This window comes from Ascaphus truei, unplaced genomic scaffold, assembly GCF_040206685.1.
Source record: "Ascaphus truei isolate aAscTru1 unplaced genomic scaffold, aAscTru1.hap1 HAP1_SCAFFOLD_328, whole genome shotgun sequence".
NCBI classification, from domain to species: Eukaryota; Metazoa; Chordata; class Amphibia; order Anura; family Ascaphidae; genus Ascaphus; species Ascaphus truei.
The window spans coordinates 15,716-39,097 of record NW_027456268.1 but is presented as its reverse complement, the minus strand read 5'-3'; the positions used below and the strand labels follow the sequence as shown (position 1 = coordinate 39,097).

General features: G+C 43.4%; 1 protein-coding gene across 1 annotated transcript; it reads right to left on the bottom strand.

Annotated features, from left to right (window-relative positions):
- Positions 1-12,433: 12,433 nt before the first annotated feature.
- Positions 12,434-13,731, bottom strand: LOC142483486 (actin-1-like). Its single transcript, XM_075583492.1, has one exon. It carries the CDS (start codon positions 13,691-13,693, stop codon positions 12,434-12,436), a length of 1,260 nt encoding a protein of 419 aa, XP_075439607.1. The 5' UTR covers positions 13,694-13,731.
- Between the last annotated feature and the right edge of the window lie 9,651 nt (positions 13,732-23,382).

Sequence of the window (23,382 nt, the reverse complement as noted above, 5' to 3'; positions counted from 1 at the left end):
ACCTGCTAACCCCGTAACGATCAAGAAATAGAAACAAAAAAGCTACAGAAAAGGGAGTAATGAGCAAGAAAATGGACATTGAAGAATGATAGTGAATGGGAAACGCATACATTGTCAAGGAAATGCATTGAACTGCTTGCATGATCATTGCTTTACATAAGTGCAATATTGAGGGCAGAATCGGTTACAAAGGACCAGCAAAACCCAAAATGTGGAAATTAATAAACTTCTTATACCAAAATATTTCACTGTTAATCTTAAACCCTTTAATATCTTGTGCCTCCAGGGACTTCTGGTGGGAGGAGGTGGGTGGAGAAGTCGCTGAAAGGTTCTCTGCTCTGACTGTAGCTTTTATTTTAAATAATGTGGCTGCACACTGTATCTGTTGTTACTGTTCACTGGAAAACATTTGAAATGTGATTTTAAATTCTAACTACCTCCAAATCCATTTTTTGTGGGGATGGGGGGTAAAATAAAGGCAGAACTTTAATGTGAAAATATCATGTATTTACATGTGATTTGTATCAAATAGGATATTAAATAAGGCGCATTAAAATAACATACTATAAATGAAGAAGTCACTAAGAATATTGGTTTGTCCAGATCAGCAGTTTAGCTCTATTATTCTTTAACTCTCTTTGTAAATCTCTCTCCTTATCTCTCTCTCTCATGTACTCGTACAGTATATGTTTATGTCTTAAAGGGCTTCTTTCTTTGTGTCTTGGTCTCTCCATGGGTGTGTCAACCTTGTTTTTTTCTTTGGGGGTTATTTATTTAACTGAGATCGTACTGATGGGCATAATGGCTGTTGAATAAATAACCACCTTTCATTTCGGTTTCCCCATTGCCCTCATCTCTCTGCACATATTGTCAAATGTGCTCTGAAAGACCTACTGTTTCAGACCAAGCAATATCCTATGTGTGTTTTTTTTTAAATAATCAGTTCTGTACTATAAGAATATAGTTGTAGCATTTAAAAAAACAACAACTCTGAATTCCATTTTTAATGTATTACAATGTTTTTGTTTCTATAGCAACCATTTACAAAGTCACATCCCCTTCCTCTTCTGAAACAGGCTCTGGCACACCCTTTTTGAGCCCTGCCCTCTCTCTAGTAGTGCACCAATAGTATCTAGTGACTGCCTGGTCACATGACCTTCACCACAGAACCTTACATCTTTGGTTCTCTTCTGCTGCACTGACAGCCATTTAGTGAACCCCCAAGCCAAATCTTCACCGATCGATCACAGGAGAATGGATCGATTGGCAATTTAGCTAATTTCTTAGTGTATGGCTTGTATTGATGCAGATATTAAAGGGAAAAAAATTAAATGAAATTAAAGAAATGGCAGATTGGACTGCTGCTTTAAGCATCAGAACACACACAATTTTAAATTACTTCCAAAATACTGTAAAAAGATTAACGTGAGTGCGATAACATTAAGTTGAGTATTCACAGTTAACTGATAAAAAGGATCCACCATACAGTACCTTCCATTGCTTTAGACTATGTGGGACGTGTGTATGTCATCAAGATGCTCCCAGTACCAGTGTTGGCACCAAACAAAATAAATCTCAAGTTTGCATTAGTTAGGGTGTCCAGATTTAAAAAAAATTCAAAACCGGGACACATTAAAAATGTATTTATAAAACAAAAGCCGTCACTAAAAAAATAAATATACTTGTTTAATAACGTCCCCATTCATGCTGTATTATTCATACTAGAAAAAGGGAATCAGGAAAAGGCAACTTGGTAAGCCCCTAGGTAGTGGGGACTGGGAGATAAAGAACTGCAAAAAGTGAGTGCTACAGGCAAAAAATCCTAGTCAAGGAACAGAATAACACACAAACATGCCTGATGTAGGTGCACTGCACTGAAACGTGGGATACTCTGACTGTCATAGTCACTAAATGACCTTTTTGCAATAATTCTATCTTTACCATTTTACGGTGCTTGGCTCCCTTTGTGTATTATTCATACTCCCTCTCTCCCTCCCATTCTCTCTCTGTCTCTTCCCCCCCCCTGCAATTCTCAGTCTCTCTCCCCTGCCATTCCCTCTGTCTCCCCCCCCCGTCATTCTCTGTCTCTACCCCCCCCCCTCACCATACTCTCTATATGCCTCTCCTCCTCCCTCTCTCCCTGACATTCTCCCTCCCCCTTGTCTTCTTCCCCCCCCCTCTCCCCACTCCCCAGGTGCTGGCTGGTGGATTTTTACTTGGGGGGGCAAGTGAATCCTATCAGCCCTGATATTAGGGGGCCGCTGATCCCCACATATGCCCATTATATACAGGTGTAGCCGACATTATTGCACCCGTTATCAAACAGCCATGGATGCAATAATGTCGGCATGTGTATGTAGCCACCCTAAACACAAGCACACACCTGATACGTCCACCACATACAAATAAACAACCACACACTTTCCACATACGCACACAATGTATTTCCCAGAAACACACAGGGACCCGCAGACACATTTACTGAAAATTAAACACACGCGCACATACAACAGGCCTGACCTGCACAACACACACATCTATCTTCACATTTATCTTTTACATTTAATTTACAACAGAGTGGCCTTTTATGCCTCCCCTGTTAATTTTCCCACCTGAGTTCTACCATCTTACCTTACTGTCCAACTTCCTCTCAATATCCATTGCAACAAGATATCCCTCTCACAAATCCTGTATATAATATGCACTGTTGTCTGTATTTCTGCCATTTCAGATCTGATGAAGGAACCTGAGAGGTTGGAAAGCTTGTTAGGCCTGGGACATAGTAGGTTCAGCCTCACTGAGGCGGGCTGAGCAGATGCACTAACCCCCTGCATCTGTCATCAGCGCAGCTTTAGCTTCCGCATGCGCGCTGATGCGTGCGGAGGCTCAGAAAATTTGAGCAGTCAGGGAAGTTTGAAATTTGCCGCTCGGGGAAGCGGAGGAGCGGTCACGTGACCGCTCACATCCAATGGTAGCGAGGGACTAGCCCCGCCTCCCGCTCCGCCTACTGACACGCCTCCGCCCGCCTCCGCCCCGCTCCCAGAGCGCACTCACTGCCTCGCCTGCCAGGACAGAAAAAAGCACCATTTTGAGCAGGCAAGGCAGAGCAGGAGCGTGGATCAGCGCGGCCCGAGGCACCATGCCCGAGGCCTAAGGCTGGGATTATTGCCCGTACGATGGAGCTCGCGACAAGAACAAATTGCTGAATCCCTATGTGGCTGCCCCTAGTGCGCACACGGAGTGCTATGGCGGGACCGCGCTTTGAAAAGACAAAAAAAGGGTGTATGTGTCGAGCACTGGTACCACCCGAGGACCCATGGATGCCCGCAGGAACCACCCGAGGACCCACGGGGGACACCTGTAAGGAAGAACTGGGGGACCCAAAGCTGTGGGGGCCCACAGACACCCATGGGAACCACTCGAGGGCCCCCAGACCCAAGTGGGAACCACCCGAGGGCCCCCAGACACCCATTGGGACAATTCTGAGACCCCTGAGACCATCCGTGGTCCCCATTGGGGCCCATGGACACCCGCGGGGACCACCTGGAGGCCCACGGAGCCTAGCGGGGACCCCCAAACACCCTTGGGTACCCCCCGGGGTGCACTGTGTGGCCCGCGGACACCTGTGGGGACCACCGGGGACCCCCGTCGGCGTGTGGTATTAATCCCGTGTGTAAAAAAATAAAATATTGGTTTTATGTGGGTGCACAGGGGGTGGGTTGTGTATTGGTGTTTATTAAATATTATTCTGTTTATTGGGGTACATAGAGGTGGGTAGTAGGGCTGTTGTGTGTATTTTTTTTTACATTTTGGGTAGAGGGGGTGTGGGTAAAGAGGGTATTATCCCCAAAATGGGTGGTTAGACCTACCGGGTGGGTAGTGGGAGAGGGTGGGTTAACCACTTAATTACTATAGCAGTTACTAACCGCTAAGGTGATGACATGAACGGTAATGAGGATGAGGACAGCTTTCATTGTGGCAGCCTGGCAGAGGTGAGTGCAAGATTTATTTACTTTATTTATGCTTATTAATGTTGTATTTTAAATAGGCAAATGCAATATTATCCGTATCTGGATAATAATAATTTTGCCCATTACTGTACTGTATGTCTTGGAGGGAGGGGGGTGTATTTATTTAAAAGTATTGTTTATTTTTTGGGGACACACGATTAGTACCAGCGGGGACCCCCAGACTCCCGTGGGGATCACCCGAGGGCCACGGACTCCCGCAGGATCAGCCAGGGACTCCCGCCGGCCTGTTGTATAAATGGTGTGCCTTTGCGCCTGCCTTTAGCTGGCGCATTTTTCTGGCGTGCGTTTAAAGCACGGTTGAGTTATTGCTGCTTTGTGAATCCCGCTGACTGGTAAAAAATGCCCCGTTTGTCGCTTTTTGCCTGATTGGACGGATTTTTTTTCACAGGGCTGGAAAAATGCCGTTTAAGGCCGATAAAGCGCGGTTATCACTTGTTAGTGAATCGCACAATAGCCTGTATCGGCCTTAAAAGCCACTTTGCGCTCTTAGGGCATCATGCAGTAAGCAGCGAAAAAATGCATTAGCCAGTTTAGCAATTAGCCATGTTTTTGGCGTGTTAAACTCGCTGTATGCTGTAAGGGGTGAATCCCTGGCGAATGAATGCGCCACTACCATTTGATAAAATGGCTAGTAACCGGTGGCGAGACGGCTGCCTGGCGAGAAGCTGCCGAGAAGCCGTCCCCTGCCGAGATGTGTTTGCAGCAGAGAGAGATCCGCTGCTCTCTCGGCGCAAACATCGGCACAAACATCGGCACATTAAAAATTATTTTTAAAACCATTTTTATTCATACTGTACATGTGCAGGGGGTCTCCGGAGCTGAACCGCATTGGTTTCAGGTCCGGGGACCCCCTGCTTCTCGAGATACAGGCCCCTTTATGAGGTGCCGGTATCCCTCTGCATTTAAAGTTCCCGATCACGTGACCGCGGAATGTAAACAAAGCAGAGGGATACCGGCACCCCCTAAAGGGGCCTGTATCTCGGGAAGCAGGGGTTCCCCGGACCTAAAACCAAAGCGGTTCAGCTCCGGAGACCCTCTGCACATCTACACTATGAGTAAAACACACATATCAATAAAGACTCGTTCCTTACCTTTGCGGCTATCTGCTATGGTAGCGAAGCAGCATGAATATTTTTTTAATAATACTGTACAGTGAGCAGGGGGTCCCCTGAGCTGAACCGCATTGCTTTGTGGACCAGGGACCCCCTGCTTCCTGAGTTACAGGCCCCGGTATGTGTGATCGGGTGGGCAGTGTCGCCGCCATGTTTATAGCGTCCCATACGCTACGTGCCCGCAATAAACATGGCGTCGACACTGTAACCGATGCCCCAAACCCGGGGCCTGTAACTCGGGAAGCAGGGGGTCTCTGAGCCACAAATCAATGCGGTTCAGCTCAGGGGACCCCATGCTCCCGCACAATATTATTAAAATACATTAATGCTGCTTCATTACCATAGCGGATAGCCGCTAAGGCAATGAAGGGGTTAACGCACAATAGTATGTTTATTGGGGACAATTGCCCCCAATAAACATAGCAATACACAACATACAATACAGTAATGGGCAACATTACTATTAACCACAAATGGATAATAGTGCTGTTGTCCATTTAAAATACACACAGAACAATAAATACATTAAATACATATAGCACTCACCCATGTCCAGCTGCCACGATGAAGGTCATCCTCATCTTTATCCTGCCCATGTCCCCTCCGCTGCTGCAAAACAGACACAAGAATGAAAACATCCAATGTAATGTCCCCTAACCCTTTAATCACCATAGCGGTTATTAACCGCTACAGTCATTAAGGGGTTAACCCACCCTCACCCATATACCCTACCCCACTACCCCCCCACCCCATGAGGCCTAACCACGCTCACCCACTACCCACAAGGGAGGCCTACCCACATACCCTTGGGGCCAATACCCCCTCCCCCCACCCCAACACATACCGTACAATAATGTGCCAAATAACTATTATCCACATAGGGATAATACATTATTTGGCCATTATTAAACACATTAAATACCATAGTAAAATAAAGAAAATTCTACTAACCTCATCAATAAGAAGGCCCCGTCGCCAGCATCATACTTGTGGTCCGTTGCCAAAATAATACATAGCCAATACATTGCAATGACATTCACATATCAATGAACCCCTTAATCGCCTTCGCGGGTACTAACCGCAAAGGTAATTAAGGGGTTAAGCCATCCTGGCAATGGCAATACCACTTATCCATAACATCCTCAATGAAATACAATGCAATTTCCTAAACAAATCAAATGTAATCATCCAATCTAAAGCATCAAATGCCAATCCAAAGTCTCAAATGCCACTTAAAACATTGCATTTACATTGTAAATATGCTGCATAAAATGTAAGCTACATGTAGACGCTGCAAATCAATGTTAACAATACAATATTTCAAATAAAATAGCATTGCATCAAAAGAAGTATACTATGTAATCCAATAAAGTCACCATCAATCAATTAACATACATGAATTACATCCCAAAACAATTAAAATAGCATCCATACCAATTACACAATTAACTATAGCAACCGTTAAAGAGAACAAGTTACCATCATACAAAATAGGACACCAACAATTACAATATACTAAAGCAAGCCTCACCATTACCTAAAGTACAGCATAGAAGCCCAAAAATTACATCTATCTAATTATAAAATACATTGAACACACATCTATGCATAGCAGCATAGCCACAATCATTTAAAATAGTGCAAAGAAAGCTTTTAAAACAATATCATTTCTTACCCTGTATGTACAGTATATATCTCTCTAGACATACATACATACATACATACATACATACAGTGGCAAGAAATGATGTACAATAAAAAAAAAAACACATGTAAAAAGCAACAAAAAACACAGTTACATTAAATACATTTCTTTAGTTCACTTACCATTACTTGACCCACTCACCGACTCCCGTTGAACAGCTTACTCACGAACCAATCCACGAACAGGAACCCATAAAATAATAAACATTAAAATAATAAAACTCGACAATCTAGGGGTCTTCTACTTCTAATCCATCTTCATCTGTATTCTTGTTTCTTCGATCTTCTTCCGGGGTCTTCTTCCCATCTGCTGCCATGCCCTGGTCTTCTTTCTTCTCCGGAGGTCCTTCCTCGTCCTATGACGTCACATTTTCGTCATGGTTCCCACGGCCCTGATTGGGCCGTGAAAACCATGTGTTTTGGCCGATGCAAAAAAAAACGATGACGTCACTTAAAGGCAATGAAAGCACAGCCAATCAGAATGGCTTTGCTTCAATTGCCTTTAAGATGACGTCATTAAAAGAAACATGGCCGGCCTCACATGGTACAGCAGCCAATCAGAGCGTGGGAACTCCATCCCAACTCTGATTGGCTCTAGTAGACCATGTGACAGAGGCTTGGGGAAGAACGGATATGACGTCATTGAAAGCCTGTCACATGGTACTAGAACCAATCAGAGTAGGGATAGACTTCCCACGCTCTGATTGGCTACCGTACCATGTGAGGGCGGCCATGTTTATTTTAATGACGTCATCTTAAAGGCAATTGAAGCAAAGCTATTCTGATTGGCTGTGCTTTCATTGCCTTTAAGTGACGTCATCATTTTTTTTTTATCGGCCAAAACACATGGTTTTCACGGCCCAATTAGGGCCGTGGGAACCATGACGAAAATGTGACGTCATAGGCCTTTAAAAGCCTATGTCGTCTCATTTTTAAGCCAGACGCCAAGGAAGAAGGACCTCCAGAGAAGAAAGAAGACCAGGGCGTGGCAGCAGACGGGAAGAAGACCCCGGAAGAAGATAGAAGAATACAGATGAAGATGGATTAGAAGTAGAAGACCCCTGGATTGTCGTGTTTTATTATTTTAATGTTTATTATTTTCTGGTTTATTATTTTATGGGTTCCTGTTCGTGGATTGGTTCGTGAGTAAGCTGTTCAACGGGAGTCGGTGAGTGGGTCAAGTAATGGTAAGTGAACTAAAGAAATGTATTTAATGTAACTGTGTTTTTTGTTGCTTTTTACATGTGTTTTTTTTTTTATTGTACATCATTTCTTGCCACTGTATGTATGTATGTATGTATGTCTAGAGAGATATATACATACAGGGTAAGAAATGATATTGTTTTAAAACCTTTCTTTGTACTATTTTAAATGATTGTGGCTATGCTGCTATGCATAGATGTGTGTTCAATGTATTTTATAATTAGATAGATGTAATTTTTGGGCTTCTATGCTGTACTTTAGGTAATGGTGAGGCTTGCTTTAGTATTGTAAGGAATCCGCTCCACGGTTTACTGGTTACCTTACCTTGCAGACCGGTGCAGTTCTGGAACAGCTTTCCTGAGGTTTGCTGCAGCCTGGATTCACTCAAAGCAATACACACTCCCTCTGGTATCTACTGCAGCTGTGCAGCCTTTCATTGCAAACTATACTTGCATTCACTCATTAGGGGCAGTACCTTCACACCCCCGCCGGGGATTGGCCCGCTGGCCTTTAAGTATTGCTTGCCCATAATGCTCCTTGCCGAGCATAGTCCTTACTGGATGTCAACTGTTTTTCCACAAGCTCTCGCTTGTTCCCCTTTGCTGATACCAGGTCACGCCCTGCGTCCTTCAGCTTCCTTCAAGCCGTTTGTTCTCCAATGCTGATTCCAGGTTACGTCCTGCATCCTTCAGCTCCCTTCAAGCCGCTTGTTCCCCTGTGCTGAAGCAGAGATTCGTTCCTGCGTCCTTCAGCCTCCTGGATTCCTGCACTAAGTAGTGGTTTCGTCCCTGCGTTCTGCAGTCTCCTGGATTCCTGCACTGAAGCGGAGGTTTCCCTGTATCTACAGCTTCCTGGTTCCTGGGGCCTACTCTTTCCCTAATATAGAGAGGCCGTGTCCTGGTTCCTGCGCTGAAACAGTGGATTCCCTTGCCCGCTCAGGACTTTTGCGCTGTAGCACTGGTGCACCCGTGCAGCAAGACGGTGTGCTATTCTGGTCTGCCTACCATCTCCTGTGACCAGCACCATGGGCCATGGTCGTCGCTCGCGCAAAGGCCAACCCCGCGCTCCTAAGCTGAAGCGGGTTTCTCCTATCTCCTTATTGCCGAACTCTTGCATGGACAATGTTTATCCTGACGTCTCCTGTTCTGACCCTGGCTTGTACAACGACGACGCTGTCTTCTCCAATCCTGATCCTGCGACATATGACTACGAACTGCGCAATCCGGATCAGCCTGCGCGGTCTCAGGTCGGTGCTTTTACAACCCCACCTCAGCCTCGCGGTCCGACCCTGGTTTGTGGCGAGCAGAACCCTGACAAGTATATTGTAATTGTTAGTGTCCTATTTTGTATGATGGTAACTTGTTCTCTTTAACGGTTGCTATAGTTAATTGTGTAATTGGTATGGATGCTATTTTAATTGTTTTGGGATGTAATTCATGTATGTTAATTGATTGATGGTGACTTTATTGGATTACATAGTATACTTCTTTTGATGTAATGCTATTTTATTTGAAATATTGTATTGTTAACATTGATTTGCAGCGTCTACATGTAGCTTACATTTTATGCAGCATATTTACAATGTAAATGCAATGTTTTAAGTGGCATTTGAGACTTTGGATTGGCATTTGATTTGTTTACGAAATAGCATTGTATTTCATTGAGGATGTTATGGATAAGTGGTATTTGTATTGGAGCATGTTTTTGTTAACCCGGAGACATTTATTTGTATATTGGTTCATCATGTGTGTGTGTGTGTGTGTATATATGTATATATATATATATATATATATATATATATATATATATATATATATATATATATGTATATATATGTATATATATGTATATATATGTATATATATGTATATATATGTATATATATGTATATATATGTATATATATGTATATATATATATATATATATGTGTGTGTGTGTGTGTACTGCTGCGGCCGAGTTTATTCGAGCATTTGCCCGTTCTCGGCCGCAGCAGTAACCTGGCGCGCGCCGGAGGGTGCCGGGCGCGCGCCGAAGCAGCGGAGGAGCGCCCTCTGATCGGGGCTTTCTCCCTCCCGCTGCCGGGTCCCCCGGAACCCCCTGCCGCCGTCCCCCACATCGCGGGACACCAGGGCTCCCTCGGGGAGCTCTGGACGCGCGTGCAGGGGGCGCAGGCACCCGATGACGCGTGGCGCGGCACGCTGAGGGAGTGCGGCTAGCACGCCGGGGCATCCCCCGGCTTGCGGTGCTAGCCGTGCTTCAATAAAGTGTGTCGGTAGTGTATATATATATATATATATATATGTATATATATATATTTTGTTTGTTTCTTTTATTTTTATTGTATTTTTTCATGATGAAGCCACTGTACAAAGGAATGTGTGTAGGGTGGGTATGTGGCCAGGATGGCTTAACCCCTTCATTACCTTTGCAGTTAGTATTCTATAAGGTGATGAAGGGGTTCATTGATATGTGAATGTCATTGCAATGTATTGGCTATGTATATATTTTGGCAACGGACCACAAGGATGATGCTGGTGACGGGGCCCTCTTATTGATGAGGTTAGTAGAATTTTCTTTATTTTACTATGGTATTTAATGTGTTTAATAATGGCCAAATAATGTATTATCCCTACGTGGATAATAGTTATTTGGCACATTATTGTACTGTATGTGTTGGGGTGGGGGGAGGGGGTATTGGCCCCAAGGGTATGTGGGTAGGCCTCCCTTGTGGGTAGTGGGTGAGGGTGGTTAGGCCTCATGGGGTGGGGGGTAGTGGGGTAGGGTATGTGGGTGAGGGTGGGTTAACCCCTTAATGACTGTAGCGGTTAATAACCGCTATGGTGATTAAGGGGTTAGGGGACATTACATTGGATGTTTTTATTCTTGTGTCTGTTTTGCAGAAGCGGATGGGGCATTAGCAGGATGAAGATGAGGATGGCCTTCATCGTGGCAGCCGGACATGGGTGAGTGCTACATGTATTTAATGTCTTTATTGTTCTGTATGTATTTTAAATGGACACATGCACTATTATCCATTTGTGGATAATATTCATTGTGCCCATTACTATACTGTATGTTAGGGGTGTAGGTGTTGTTGGTGTAATATATATATTTCTTAAATATATATATTTCTTTAGTTAGTGTGGGGCTGTTGTGTGTGTTTTCTTTTTATTGTGGGTAGCGGGGGTGGGTGAAGGTAACGTGTGGGTATTATCTGCTACGGTTGTGAAGGGGTTAAGCGCACCCGCAACCCCCCGCAAGCCCTAAACAAACAACACGGGCCAAATACCCCCTTCACCCACCCCCGCTACCCACAATAAACCTGGCACGGCTGTTTAACCCCTTCATTGCTTTAGCGGTTAGCCGCTAGGGTAATGAAGTAGCCTTTAAATGCATTTTTCCTGCCTCGGATGCATGCCGGGGGGGTCCAGTGTTGGTATTAATGGTATCAGCTCCGGAGACCACCGGCATCAATCCCAGCCAGGAAAAAGGCCAGAAATTTTTCTAAGTGCCGATCTGCCACTTATCAGCAGCCTCTCACCATCAACTTGCCAACTTTTTCTTGCGTGGCTGATTCGCCAGAAAAACGCCATTCTAGAGTGGCGAATAGCTCCGCTAAGCTACTCGCCACTACTAGAATACAGCGTGGCAGAAAATGTTTCTATTTTAGGCGGGGGAAAAAAAAACGCCAACCAAACTGGCGTTTTTTTTGATTCTCGCCACTTTCTCGCCCCTTACTGAATAGGGGTAGCCATTTTTGGCGGGAAAGTGGCGAGAATTGCCTTTCCGCTGCTTACTGCATGATGCCCTTAAAATCAGTTATCACTGCTTAGTGAATCGCTCCCAATGTCTGCCATGATGGAGCTGCGTGGGGTCCATGCTTCTGAATGGGACCCCCCACAGCGTTAATAATTTGTTACCACAACCAGAGCGGTTGCATGATTATGGTACCAAAGACATTAAAGCTTACATCATCTGTTCTACTTTTCACTTTATAATTATTTTTCTTTATTTCACTCTAATTTTTTGTTTTCACTAGCCTGCTTTGCCTTTCACCTTCTGTTCTTTCGCAGTCCTGTCTATAACTGTTCCTAAGCTGCCACTTACTCTTTTTAAAAGTTCATCTCATTATAACAATTCCCTTTTTTATTTAGGGGTTTAGCCTGGGGAAGGGTGTCTTTGCTTTTCCCCCTAGACATGCAATCACACTCCCTTTAGGAGCCCTAGGCCCCCACTGAGCAACCCAGTAGTCCAAGGAACTGAGGTACTCCCTGGGTGGGGTGGATGGTGAGGGAGGAAATATCGGAGGATGGAGACTTTTGGACACTATAATATCGTCACAGAAACACTTTAATTTTTTTTCCTCCCCTGCCTGTCATTTTCTAGTAGCACCTGCGGTGGACTATAAATGGCCCGCGTTCCCTATATTCTTCCTGACGGATCCAGCAGGACTGAAAGGACTTGAGTGATGCCAGGATTGAACCACCCATCCAAGTGGAATATTTGCTTTCCGGCACTGACAGGATATTGGATTTGTGAGCGTGAGACTGGAAATGGAGGAAATCTTTGGAGAACCGTTCGTAGAAACCATTGAAGAGAGAAGATCCTCCACACAGAAGGATATTGTCGTACATTTCCTTCTTAATTTCAACTGGGACCTTCTTCATGCTCTTCAGAGCCATTTGATGAATGCCCATAACGTCTATCCCAGCCATGGAGGGTGGTTGGAATAACTCTTCTGGACACAGGAACCTCTCCTTTCCAATGGCTATGATGTGTCCATCTGGAAGTTGATAATCAACCAGGTATTCATTTTCAGGGAGTTTCAACTCGCCCTCCAAATCCACAGCCACATAGCAGCACTTCAGCTTGATGTCCTCAATGATGTGCCGGTCCTTCTCGCTGAACGAGTTTCCGGACTTCTGGAGGAGTTTCATCAGGTGGGTGGTGAGGTTTGTGCCAGCTATGTCCAGCCTTTCAGTGGCATGGGGAAGGTTGTAGCCCTGGTGAACGGGCACCGTGTGGGTAACACCATAGCCAGACTCCACCACCAGGCCCCCGGTTTTGCCGTAGGAGTAAGTAGACAGCACTGACTGGTAAGCAACATACATTCCAGGGCAGTTCATGGACTCAAAGACAACCTCCACCATCTTCTCCCGATTGGTTGTGGGGCTCAGTGGAGGGTCTGAAATCAAGAGGGCATGTTCCTCCAGAGGCACCTTGAGGTTATGGTAGTACATATGTCTCCACAAAGTCTCGGCTGCGTCCCAATCCACGATGATGCCATGATGCACCGGTTCAACGATTCTCAGGTCCGGTTCCACCCAAGCTGCCTTCCCAACATATGAGGAATCTCGGATATTCTCAGTCCTCAAAGTCTTCTCCAAAGGGTAACCCACCACAGTGGCCATTATGCAGTTTGGCTTTGCTTCACCAGCAAAACCCGCCTTGCAGCTGCCAGTGCCAGTGTCAATCACCACGGCTGCTGTCTTCTTGACGGGGAGCTTTGGTTTGGGATCAGTTTCAGCCTCTGAAGTGTAGGTCATCCTGTCTGAGGGCCCAGGGGATTTGCTGGCGCCCTTGAATATTGAGCGTTTTCTGGACCCTGCTGAAGACTGAGATTTTGGGCTCCTTGGATACATTTTCCAAGCAAGGTCTAAGTGGACTTTGTCAATGTGAGAGAAGGTCTAATGGACTATCTGTTCGAGAAGATTCACCATGAGCTGGTGCCAAGATTCCAGCGATGTCATAAAGGGAATGATGTAATCATCTGATATTCACTCTCTGAAGAATTATCTTACCCCATCACTTCTGTAAGTCTCTTTGCAATCTGGTGCTTAATGAGATTATGAAATGCCTCATGAGACTGCAAGGGTAAGAAGGCACCACTGGAGTTTGGTTACCCTTAACAGTTCTCCTGAAAAAAATAACATTGTTCTTACACTGTTCCTAACTACTGTGCTCCTTTACAGAGTAAATGTCCGTTTTCTCTGTCACTATTCCTTGCTTCTGTTTTTATAATTGTGATTATCCCTTTTCTGTCAATTGCTCTCGCCACTCTGTCCCTCTTTTACATCATGATAGTTGTGCCTTTTTTTCTGTCAGTGACCCCTTTATCTGCTCTCTAGTCACATTGCATATCCTCCTTCATATCGTCACTTTCCTTTTCCTTTGTCACTGTTTTTTTCATGTCATCATAAAGATGCAGTGGCGCTGGACTGTCCTCGCGTTTTAATTACACAAATAGACATCAAGAAATTAAAGCTGCAGTTCAGTCAATATCCTGCATGTGTGCTTTTTTAATCAATCACTTCTGTAGTAAGAAAAAATACTTTTAGCATTTTCTGTTTTTAAAAAAACAACTTTGAAAGACCAATTTTCTTGTATTCTATTTTAACAGCCATTTGGTAAGGCACTGCTCCTTCATGTCCTGTCACAAGCCCTGGCACACCCCTTTGTCAGCCCTGCCCTCCCTCTTGCACATGTCAGTGCAGGAGTGCTCATGAATATTCATGAGCTTCCACTGACTGACAGAAGCAAATAAAAACATATGCCAGCTCTAATTATGGCACCAAATTTCGCCTATCAATACATAGAGAACGGGTTGACTGGCAGCTATACAGTTCTTTACGTAATAAGAGATTGCACACATGAAACTATTGAAGTAAAAAAAAAAAAAAAGACTGAACTGCAGCTTTAAGGTAGTTAATACTGTATTTTCAGATTCTCCTCCCTATTAAAAGCAATCTGTGTCTGTCATGCTTGTTCCCAGGTTGGATTTTTCTGTTAGCCTGTCACCCTTTCATAACATGCAGTGATGGAATTGTCCTTGTTTAACATATAGGAGAGGTTAAGGAAGGGAGGCTGACAACTTTAATTCTAAAGGTTAGCGCCTCAAAAGTGCACATGGCACAGAGAGGAAGGATATAAATGTTGTGTGTGTCAACTTGAGACTGTCCCCTGGTCTCCACTGCTGGGTACAATGTCTTGCGCCCCCTTTTTTATATGTTACGTGGTTTTACCGGCCCCGTTGGTTGACAAGAGTAAGTGGGAGCAGCAGAGTTAACCAACGATCGGAGCACTAGTTTAATACCCACCAGCACAGCCTCGCTGTAAATTTGGGTACAATGTCTGCCACAATCACGTTGCGTGGGGTTTAATCTTTCGGAAGGGACCCTCCACAGCGTTATGCCACCTGGGCCCCGATCGATGCTGTCACGGGACCGCGAGCGGCCGCGGAAACACAAACATCTACTACTAGTACTTCATCCACTAGCAATGGGAGATCTGCAAACACATCTCCACAGAAACTATAATCCACACAGCATGTCAAAGAATCATAGAAGTAAAAGGATCATTCACCTGCAAATCAAGCAATCTAGTATCTCTTACTGAATTTATGACATTACCTTATATCAAGTATGTTGGGTTAACCAAACAAGCCCTCCATAAAAGGATGAAAAGATGCACCATATCTGACCTTAATACGAGGACACCAGTGGGTCAGCACTTTCCTACCCATACATTCATCCACTGATTATCTGTATTACTTCTGAAGGGTAACCAACTACACTAAGGTCAGAAGGTCTTTTAACAGTAGACTGTAAGCTACATAGAGGCTTATTCTATTGGTTTGGCCATGCATGAGTATCAAATTAGCGCTATCGAATAAGCCCTGTAGAAGGCAAGTTTTTTCCCACCACCTTGTCAGTCTAATCAACTTATTTACAAAGATTCAATCTCCGTGGAAGAAACCATTTTTACTTATTTACAGCTTATGTAAAAATGAGTCATGTAGAAAATTGGCACAACCATAGCGCTATACAGAAAATACATCAAAACTTCGAAAAGTCCCCTAGGTGAATACGATACCAATGAAAAGTATAGTCCAAAGTCCTGCAGCCCAGAAGACTTTAAGGTCTGTTCAAACTCCTCCTTGATTGAAATGCAAAAAATTATAGTCCTCCTTGGTGCTGGAACCTGGATTGATGATGCTGTTTTTCTCCAATAGATATAGAGGGAAGATAATACAGTCGTGCTTCAATAAAGTGATTTGATATATTGTTTATTATTCACCTTATAATTAATTTGTCTGAGTATTCCTGAACACTTATAAACAGAATCTTTCTATAACAAGTTAAGACAACTCCCCGTGTTCTAAATGTATAGATCCTCTCTCCCCACTTGAGGGCAGTATGACAAAAATTAACTAGGATAATATAACCTCTAGGGTGGTGAGAGTGCCACAATACCTAGATATATCACTCGTACCCCTCAATTAACCCTTATATAAGCGGTGTGGGGGAGTTAACACTGAAGTCTATTGGTTCACCTAAATTAGTGAGATAGTACCACAGTGCAAAATATATCACTTATATGGCTATATACAGTAAACCAATGTTACTTATGTTATTGTTTTTTTCGGTTGAGTGGAACAAACATTTTTTTTATTTTTCCTTTTTTTTTCACTATCGCGTCATGGTTTGTAGATATTATTAGGTTAAATTGTGGTAATTTTAATTTATTTTAATATTTTAAATATGTTATTATAATTTATCATATATTAGGGTTATTTCACATCCTCTTTAGCGCTACTTAATTTTTGTGTTATGTTATTGTATATTGAAGTACTGTGGAAATGATTGATGATATGGGTTGCTCATACACTCTTCATGCATGATATGAAATATAAATTATAGATATCATAGGACAATACCGTTTAAAAAACTCTGTAATAAAAAACAGACCACAAACAATTGGAAATACACTCAAAAATTTCACACTTAAAAAGTGCGGTGTGAACATTCAGGCTGTCGCCAGCCCCTCTCTCCGGTTCTTCCAACGTTTTAGGAGTGATGCCTTTTGGAGCCCCAATATGTCTGTACCCCCTAGATTATCCAAATGCACAATTCCTCCCACAATGTTACACTTGCATCCGCATTTACTGTGGTCGCAGGTTCCTGGGGGATTATCCTCAGACCACCTCTGATCGTGTCAGATGACACTCCTCCTTGGTACCTCCTCCGTGCTACGGCTCAGACTGGGGTTCCCTGTAAGCGTCCTCTCTCCTCACCGGTTCCAATCACAGTGAGATTCACCTGCTCACATCTGCACATGCGCACTGAGAACCATTCGCTTCGTCAGTTGGTCTGAGAAACGCGTAGGGTCTCAGTGTTTGTGGTCATGAAAAGTGTAAGAAGATATAGTTTTTATAAGTATCAGATGTTTCACCTTCAAGGGTATAAAAGGAATTGTCACCTGTGATACCTTTGCAGTCATCATGCAAGAATGCCAGTACTGTTAATCTGGTGTTTCTTGGGAAAGCTTTGTGAATTTTAATTCTAAAGCATCTGGGATGCCCTTTTGTCAGCTAGTCGTAAAAATTTGACTCAGACGAGAATCGTGGATCTCTTCCACATCAAAGGAATATGGACTATACGAGTTTGTGTCTGAAACACACAAGTCAGATCCATTTAGGAGAATAGTTTGCATGCGTGGATCTCATTTTTTTTCTCTTCGTGGCCCCTTAAATGACGCGTTACAAGACTTTTTTGCATAAAATTACAGGCAGTCCTCGGTTATCCGACACAATGCGTTACTCAAAAGGGCGTTGGATAGCGAAAACGTTGAAAAGCGAAACACGTTTTCCCATAGGAACACTGTTTAAATGAAAGGATCCGTTCCTGAAGGCATTTTTAACACTAAAATACACCAAATATTTTACGCAGGCAATAAGATATGCAGCACACACATACATTATATAGTGTACTGTATATACTGTATTATATATATAATATAACATAATAAATAATATATTATATTGTATAATATAATATTATATAGTATAATATAAATATATATATATATATATATACGCTCTTACGACGCTTTGCAACGTTGTTTGTGTGAATAAGCTGTATGCCGTCCCAAGGCGTGCTCCAAAGTAACAACAGGAAAAATTTGGTAGAAGAAATTGGGCACCGCAAACACTGGATGACGAGGCTGATCTTGGATAATAAAAGATCACTTTATTGAGGCATAGTAGCCAATGTTAAAAAGCTCAAGGTATCCCCTACAGCACTTGTACTTCTTTAGCAGCCTGCAGATTCTCTTCCTACAGAGTTTGCTGCTTCTCCTCGGCATTCTGGAGGTGCGTACGCAGACCTTGCAGTTGGTTCTGCAGTCGGTGCTCTGCTTCAAAGTTCTCATCTTCCAAAAGTTTCTTTATTTTTTCAAGCTCGTGCAGCTTTTAATTATTTTTATTGACGGGGTCTGTCAAATCAGAATTTTCTTCTTTCAGTCTTAAATTTTCTCTTTTTACAATCTCTGTAATATTCAGGGCCTCCTTGTAGTCCCCCTTCCATTTACACACTTTCGCTTTGAGACTCCTGGTCTCCTGGCGTGAGACTTCCATCTCTAGGTTGAGGGTCTGAAGCTCCTACTGAGAGACTTTAAGATCCATATTAAGACTGAGGATAGTTTTTTGAGAGATGTCCAGTTCCTTAGTGAGAATTTGAAGTTCCTTTTTAGAGACTTCCAGTTCTGTGCGGCAACTGCTGATCTCTTGGTGTGAGGCATCCACTGCTGTGCGGAGAGTGTGAACCTCATTCTGAGAGACTTCCACCTCTCTATGGCAATTGCAAACCTCTTGCTGAAAGACTGTAATCTCTTTCAGTGCCTCCTCATATTTCTGCTTCAGATTAGCAATCAGTCTATCAGATTTGCTCTGTTTTTCATCCATGGCGGTAATAGTAGCGTTTTCTCTATCTAGATCTGTCCTTAGATCCTCCAAGTCGGTCCTGGATTCAGAGTAGATTGCGAGAACAGTCTTTTGTAGCTCAGCATTATCTTCCCTCTCCAGTTTCAATTGTTCCCGGAGCAGATCACAGTCACGTCTGGCAATTTTCAGGGCCTCTTCAGGGCTGGTCAAGGGATCGTCACTCATTGATTCCGGTTCTGCTTCCCTGGTATGGTTGGTTGAGGGTTTCTCACTATTAGCACCGGACAAACACTTCTTTGGGGTACACGACTTCTGCCTTGGGCCCTCTGGATATTCGGTCATCCGCGGGACTAATTATCAATTTTCTCTAGGCTGCAGGGCATCTCGGACCCCCTTTTCCTCCGCTGGATCTGCAGAGGTGTCTGTTCCTTCCACGGTAAGTGAAGACCCTTTTTTCTTTTTACGCCTTTTTGGTCCTAGATGAAAGGGACACCAGATGGTTAGAGGTGTGAACCATTTGTTAGCAAGAAAGGCTAAGTGGAGCACCCACATCCTCAGCTCAAAGGGTCCATGTGGCTTAGCCCAGACAGAGTGGAGCCTTGCACCGTGGGGGGCAAAGGGGCAGAGAAGAATATTTTGCGGGCCCCTGGGAACATGCAGGTTTTTGGGAAACCCTGTCTAGTCGCCTCAGATTGGTTGCTAGGGGATTGGCATATATAGATGTTTATCCAAGAAGGATAGAAATAATTCCTCTCTTTGCACTCTCTATAGTATTGTATGTAGAATACGTATATACATTTATATTATAGGCTATTGCATCGGTGAGGACTGTTAAAACCAAAAATAATAAAATTTTATTACATCAAGAAAACTTATAGTGACTGTGTGAAAATATATTTTAAAAAAAAGGTTTAAAATTCCTGTTCACAGAGGGATTGGTGGTAGGAGACTCTACTGTATATTGTTTTTCAGACTGTGAAAAACACATGAATTATGTGTGTCTGTATACTTAAGTAATAATCCCTGAAGAACAGGGCATTATTAGCCAGTAATGCCCTGTTCTGAGGGGATTATTACTAATAGAGTCTAAATGTTGGCTTATTTCATAAATACTAGACACTTTTGTATAGTTAAATAGATTTTTTTATTCAAATAAAATGGTAAATACATGAAACCACCTCTATATACTCTTACACTGCAGCTATCTATATCCACACACTGCCGCCTCCTCTGTACACACACCCACACACACCCACACACAGCAGCTCACACACAAATTGCTGCTACACACACACACACACACACACACACACACACACACACACACACACACACACACACACACACACACACACACACACACACACACACACACACACACACACACACAACAGCACACCACACACAACACAGTGCCTCTACACACACACACACACTGGAGCTCTAGACACACAACACAGCACCTCCTCTACACTCACTACACAGCACCTCTACACACACAGCAGCAGCTCTACACACACAGCAGCTCTACACACACACACACAAACTCTGCTGCTACACACACATGCTACACTCAAACACTGCTACTGACACACACACACACTGGAACTCTATATACACACACACACAAACACAGTAGGTCAATACACACACACACACACACACACACACACACACACACACACACATCAGCTCTACACTTACACAAACTTCTGCTACACATACAACAACACACACACACACACACACTACAGCCACAATAAAAAATGCAGCCACTTACTAAACTTTGCAGACTCCCCCCAGCTCTAAACACAACACAGCACCTCTACACCCCCCCCACACACACACACACAACACTGCACCTCTATACACAACACACTTACTTCTTTGCAGTCTCTCTCCCCTCCAATTCAACTGAATCTGCTCAGAAAATCTCAGTCAGCTTTGAAGGGGGAGGAGTCAAACCGTGGGTGATACTTTTTGACCAATCCCCTGCCATGTCTCACAGCTTTTACTTAATTCAAACCAATCCCTTGCCCTGTCTCAGCTGTTCTGAAAGCTGATTGGCTGGAAATAAACAGATTGAAAACTGCATTTTGCAAACTGCTGAAATTCAGGGCATTACTGTGGATAATGCCCTGAATTTTAACCAATCAGAGAGCAGGGTTTTCAATAATGCCCTGAATTGTACTGCTTTAGCCTATAATTGTATATATTACCACTCCGTCAGCTCAGTATAATACTCAGTTAATTAGTTATTATAACTGCTCAGCATATAATGGTGATAGGTAACCACTGGGTAAAAATGCACTTCCCTATAAGTCAGTAGAGTATAGAGTATACATATGTAAGCTTTGTCTTAGATTGAATTCAGTATTCTAGTAGTATGATATTCTCCAGTAATACACCTATAAGGTAATCCACAGAGCACATATATATATATATATATAGGCTATACGATACCGTGTAAGCAGATATCAGAGGCAGCACTCCAGTAGGTAGTCAAAAAAAAAGGTGTTTAATGTGACATATAAACCAACGTTTCGTTCCTGCACACGGGACCTTTCTCAAGGTGATGAACGTTTTTTTTTGACTACCTACTGGAGTGCTGCCTCTGATATCTGCTTACACGGTATCGTATAGCCTATTTGATTTATATAGGATTAGCACCCACCTATATCTACCTGACGGAGTGCCTTGTTCTCATCTATTCACTATATATATATATATATATATATATATATATATATATATATATATATATATATACACATGTATATTCCCATGGTCTATATAGACCAGTTCTACTTCTGTTTTTGTTATTATATATACTTATAGGTTATAGGCCACTGACAATCTCAGCCCTCTCAAGTGCACAATGTCTATAATAGACTTCTTATGGAAAGGTCACAGCGGACCTAAAAACAATATTTTCCCATCAACTTTCATATCATGGTCACGGCGGACCTCTATTGGTATAAGGTAAGGGGTTGCCGTGCTCAAACACGGTATACAGATCCCCTAGAAAGTGCGGTGTCTCAGACACCAGTATACTGGTCGTGTTTCCGGATTAGAGTGTCGGCCATCTGTGACGTCAGGTCGTATGACGCGTTTCGCGTGATTGGACACGCTTCTTCAGAAAAGGAGGAGTCTAACTCCCGATCGCAATGCCTAGTTTAAATACACATCACGGCTTGGGGTGTCTTTGTATGCTCCAATCAGGGCTGGAGAAGGTAATGAATAGCTGTTGGTATTCTTATGTATCATTTTAACTCTTTGTTTTCTTTCTTTGCAGGTTTTGATTACAGGTGTCAGAGAATGCTATCTACTTTGTGGTATATCGCGGAAGACTAGGGTTTGGTCTAGATGGATATCATGGGCAGATGGATATTGTATAAAATGATTCATGTATAAAATAAATAAATAAAATATTAGTGCTGTGATAATGAAGTGATGGATGTGATGGATAAATAAACTTTGTGACCTAATATAATTGTGTTATAAGAATTTATAAATAGTGACATACAGTATAGTGATAATGTAGGAGTGATTCTTACTAGGTTGGTTCACCCCTAATGGTCAATGTGAACCCTCTAAATTAATAAATATTAATCTAACTATGATATATATATTAATCAATATAAATAAATAATATAGTGCTATTGATTTGTGAATAGTATATGTAGCCATGTGTAAAATTGGTGTACATATCTCTTTCTTATGCTGGCAGTAAACCTGGTAAGTATGCAGGATTGCCAGCAACAATCATAGAAGTTTGCCCTCAAACCCTCGTGAGGTGTCATATGTTCCAAAGGAAGTGACAACATGCTTTGTGTCCACCCTTAGTGACACAGAGGGTGTCTGTTTTCTAGAGGTGATATAAGACACTGCACTGCCTAAAGTTAGCAGGTCAGTTCAGTTGGTGTTCTGACTCTGTTCAGGAGAGTCATGTGGAGGTCTGCAACAGTGTTGCAGTGTCTGATGCAATAGCTGTGAGTCTGTGCAGCTCAAAGCAGAGAGACAAGCTGGTGAATCTCCCTGAGGGGAGAGGTGGAGAGCAACTCTATTAGAGGAGAAGGAACCTTCCTAATGGAGTGCAGCAAAGAGATGAGCGGCTAGACTGCTAGCTGTGAGGGGCAGCTGGCCCATACCACCAAGCAACAATAAAGACGCCCTGTTCAAAGACAACCCCACTGTGTGAGTGTGAAGTTACTCTCCAGCAGAAGGCACCACGGAGGAGGAGTTCCTCATCAGAACCATCCCCTTGCGGACGCAGGGATCCTGATGAGGTGAAGGCGCTGCACTGGATATAGGTAGGACTCATGCACACTACCTCAGATGCCTGTCTGGGTTGGCAATCCCCACACAACATCATGCGGGAGACTCAGGAGTCCTGTTGCCAACAGGTGCACCACCAGACACGACCATGTAATGGGGACTGGTTAGACCACAGGGGCCAATGTGAGATTGGGTGGGTCAGCAAGGTCAGAAAATCTGTTACATATGTAACGGGTATTCCCCCCCCCCCCAATCGCAGATATATTGTGGGTGCAAGGAACATACGGTGTTACCATGTGTGTGGTGCGTCACCTGTTGGCTCACAGGAGGGCT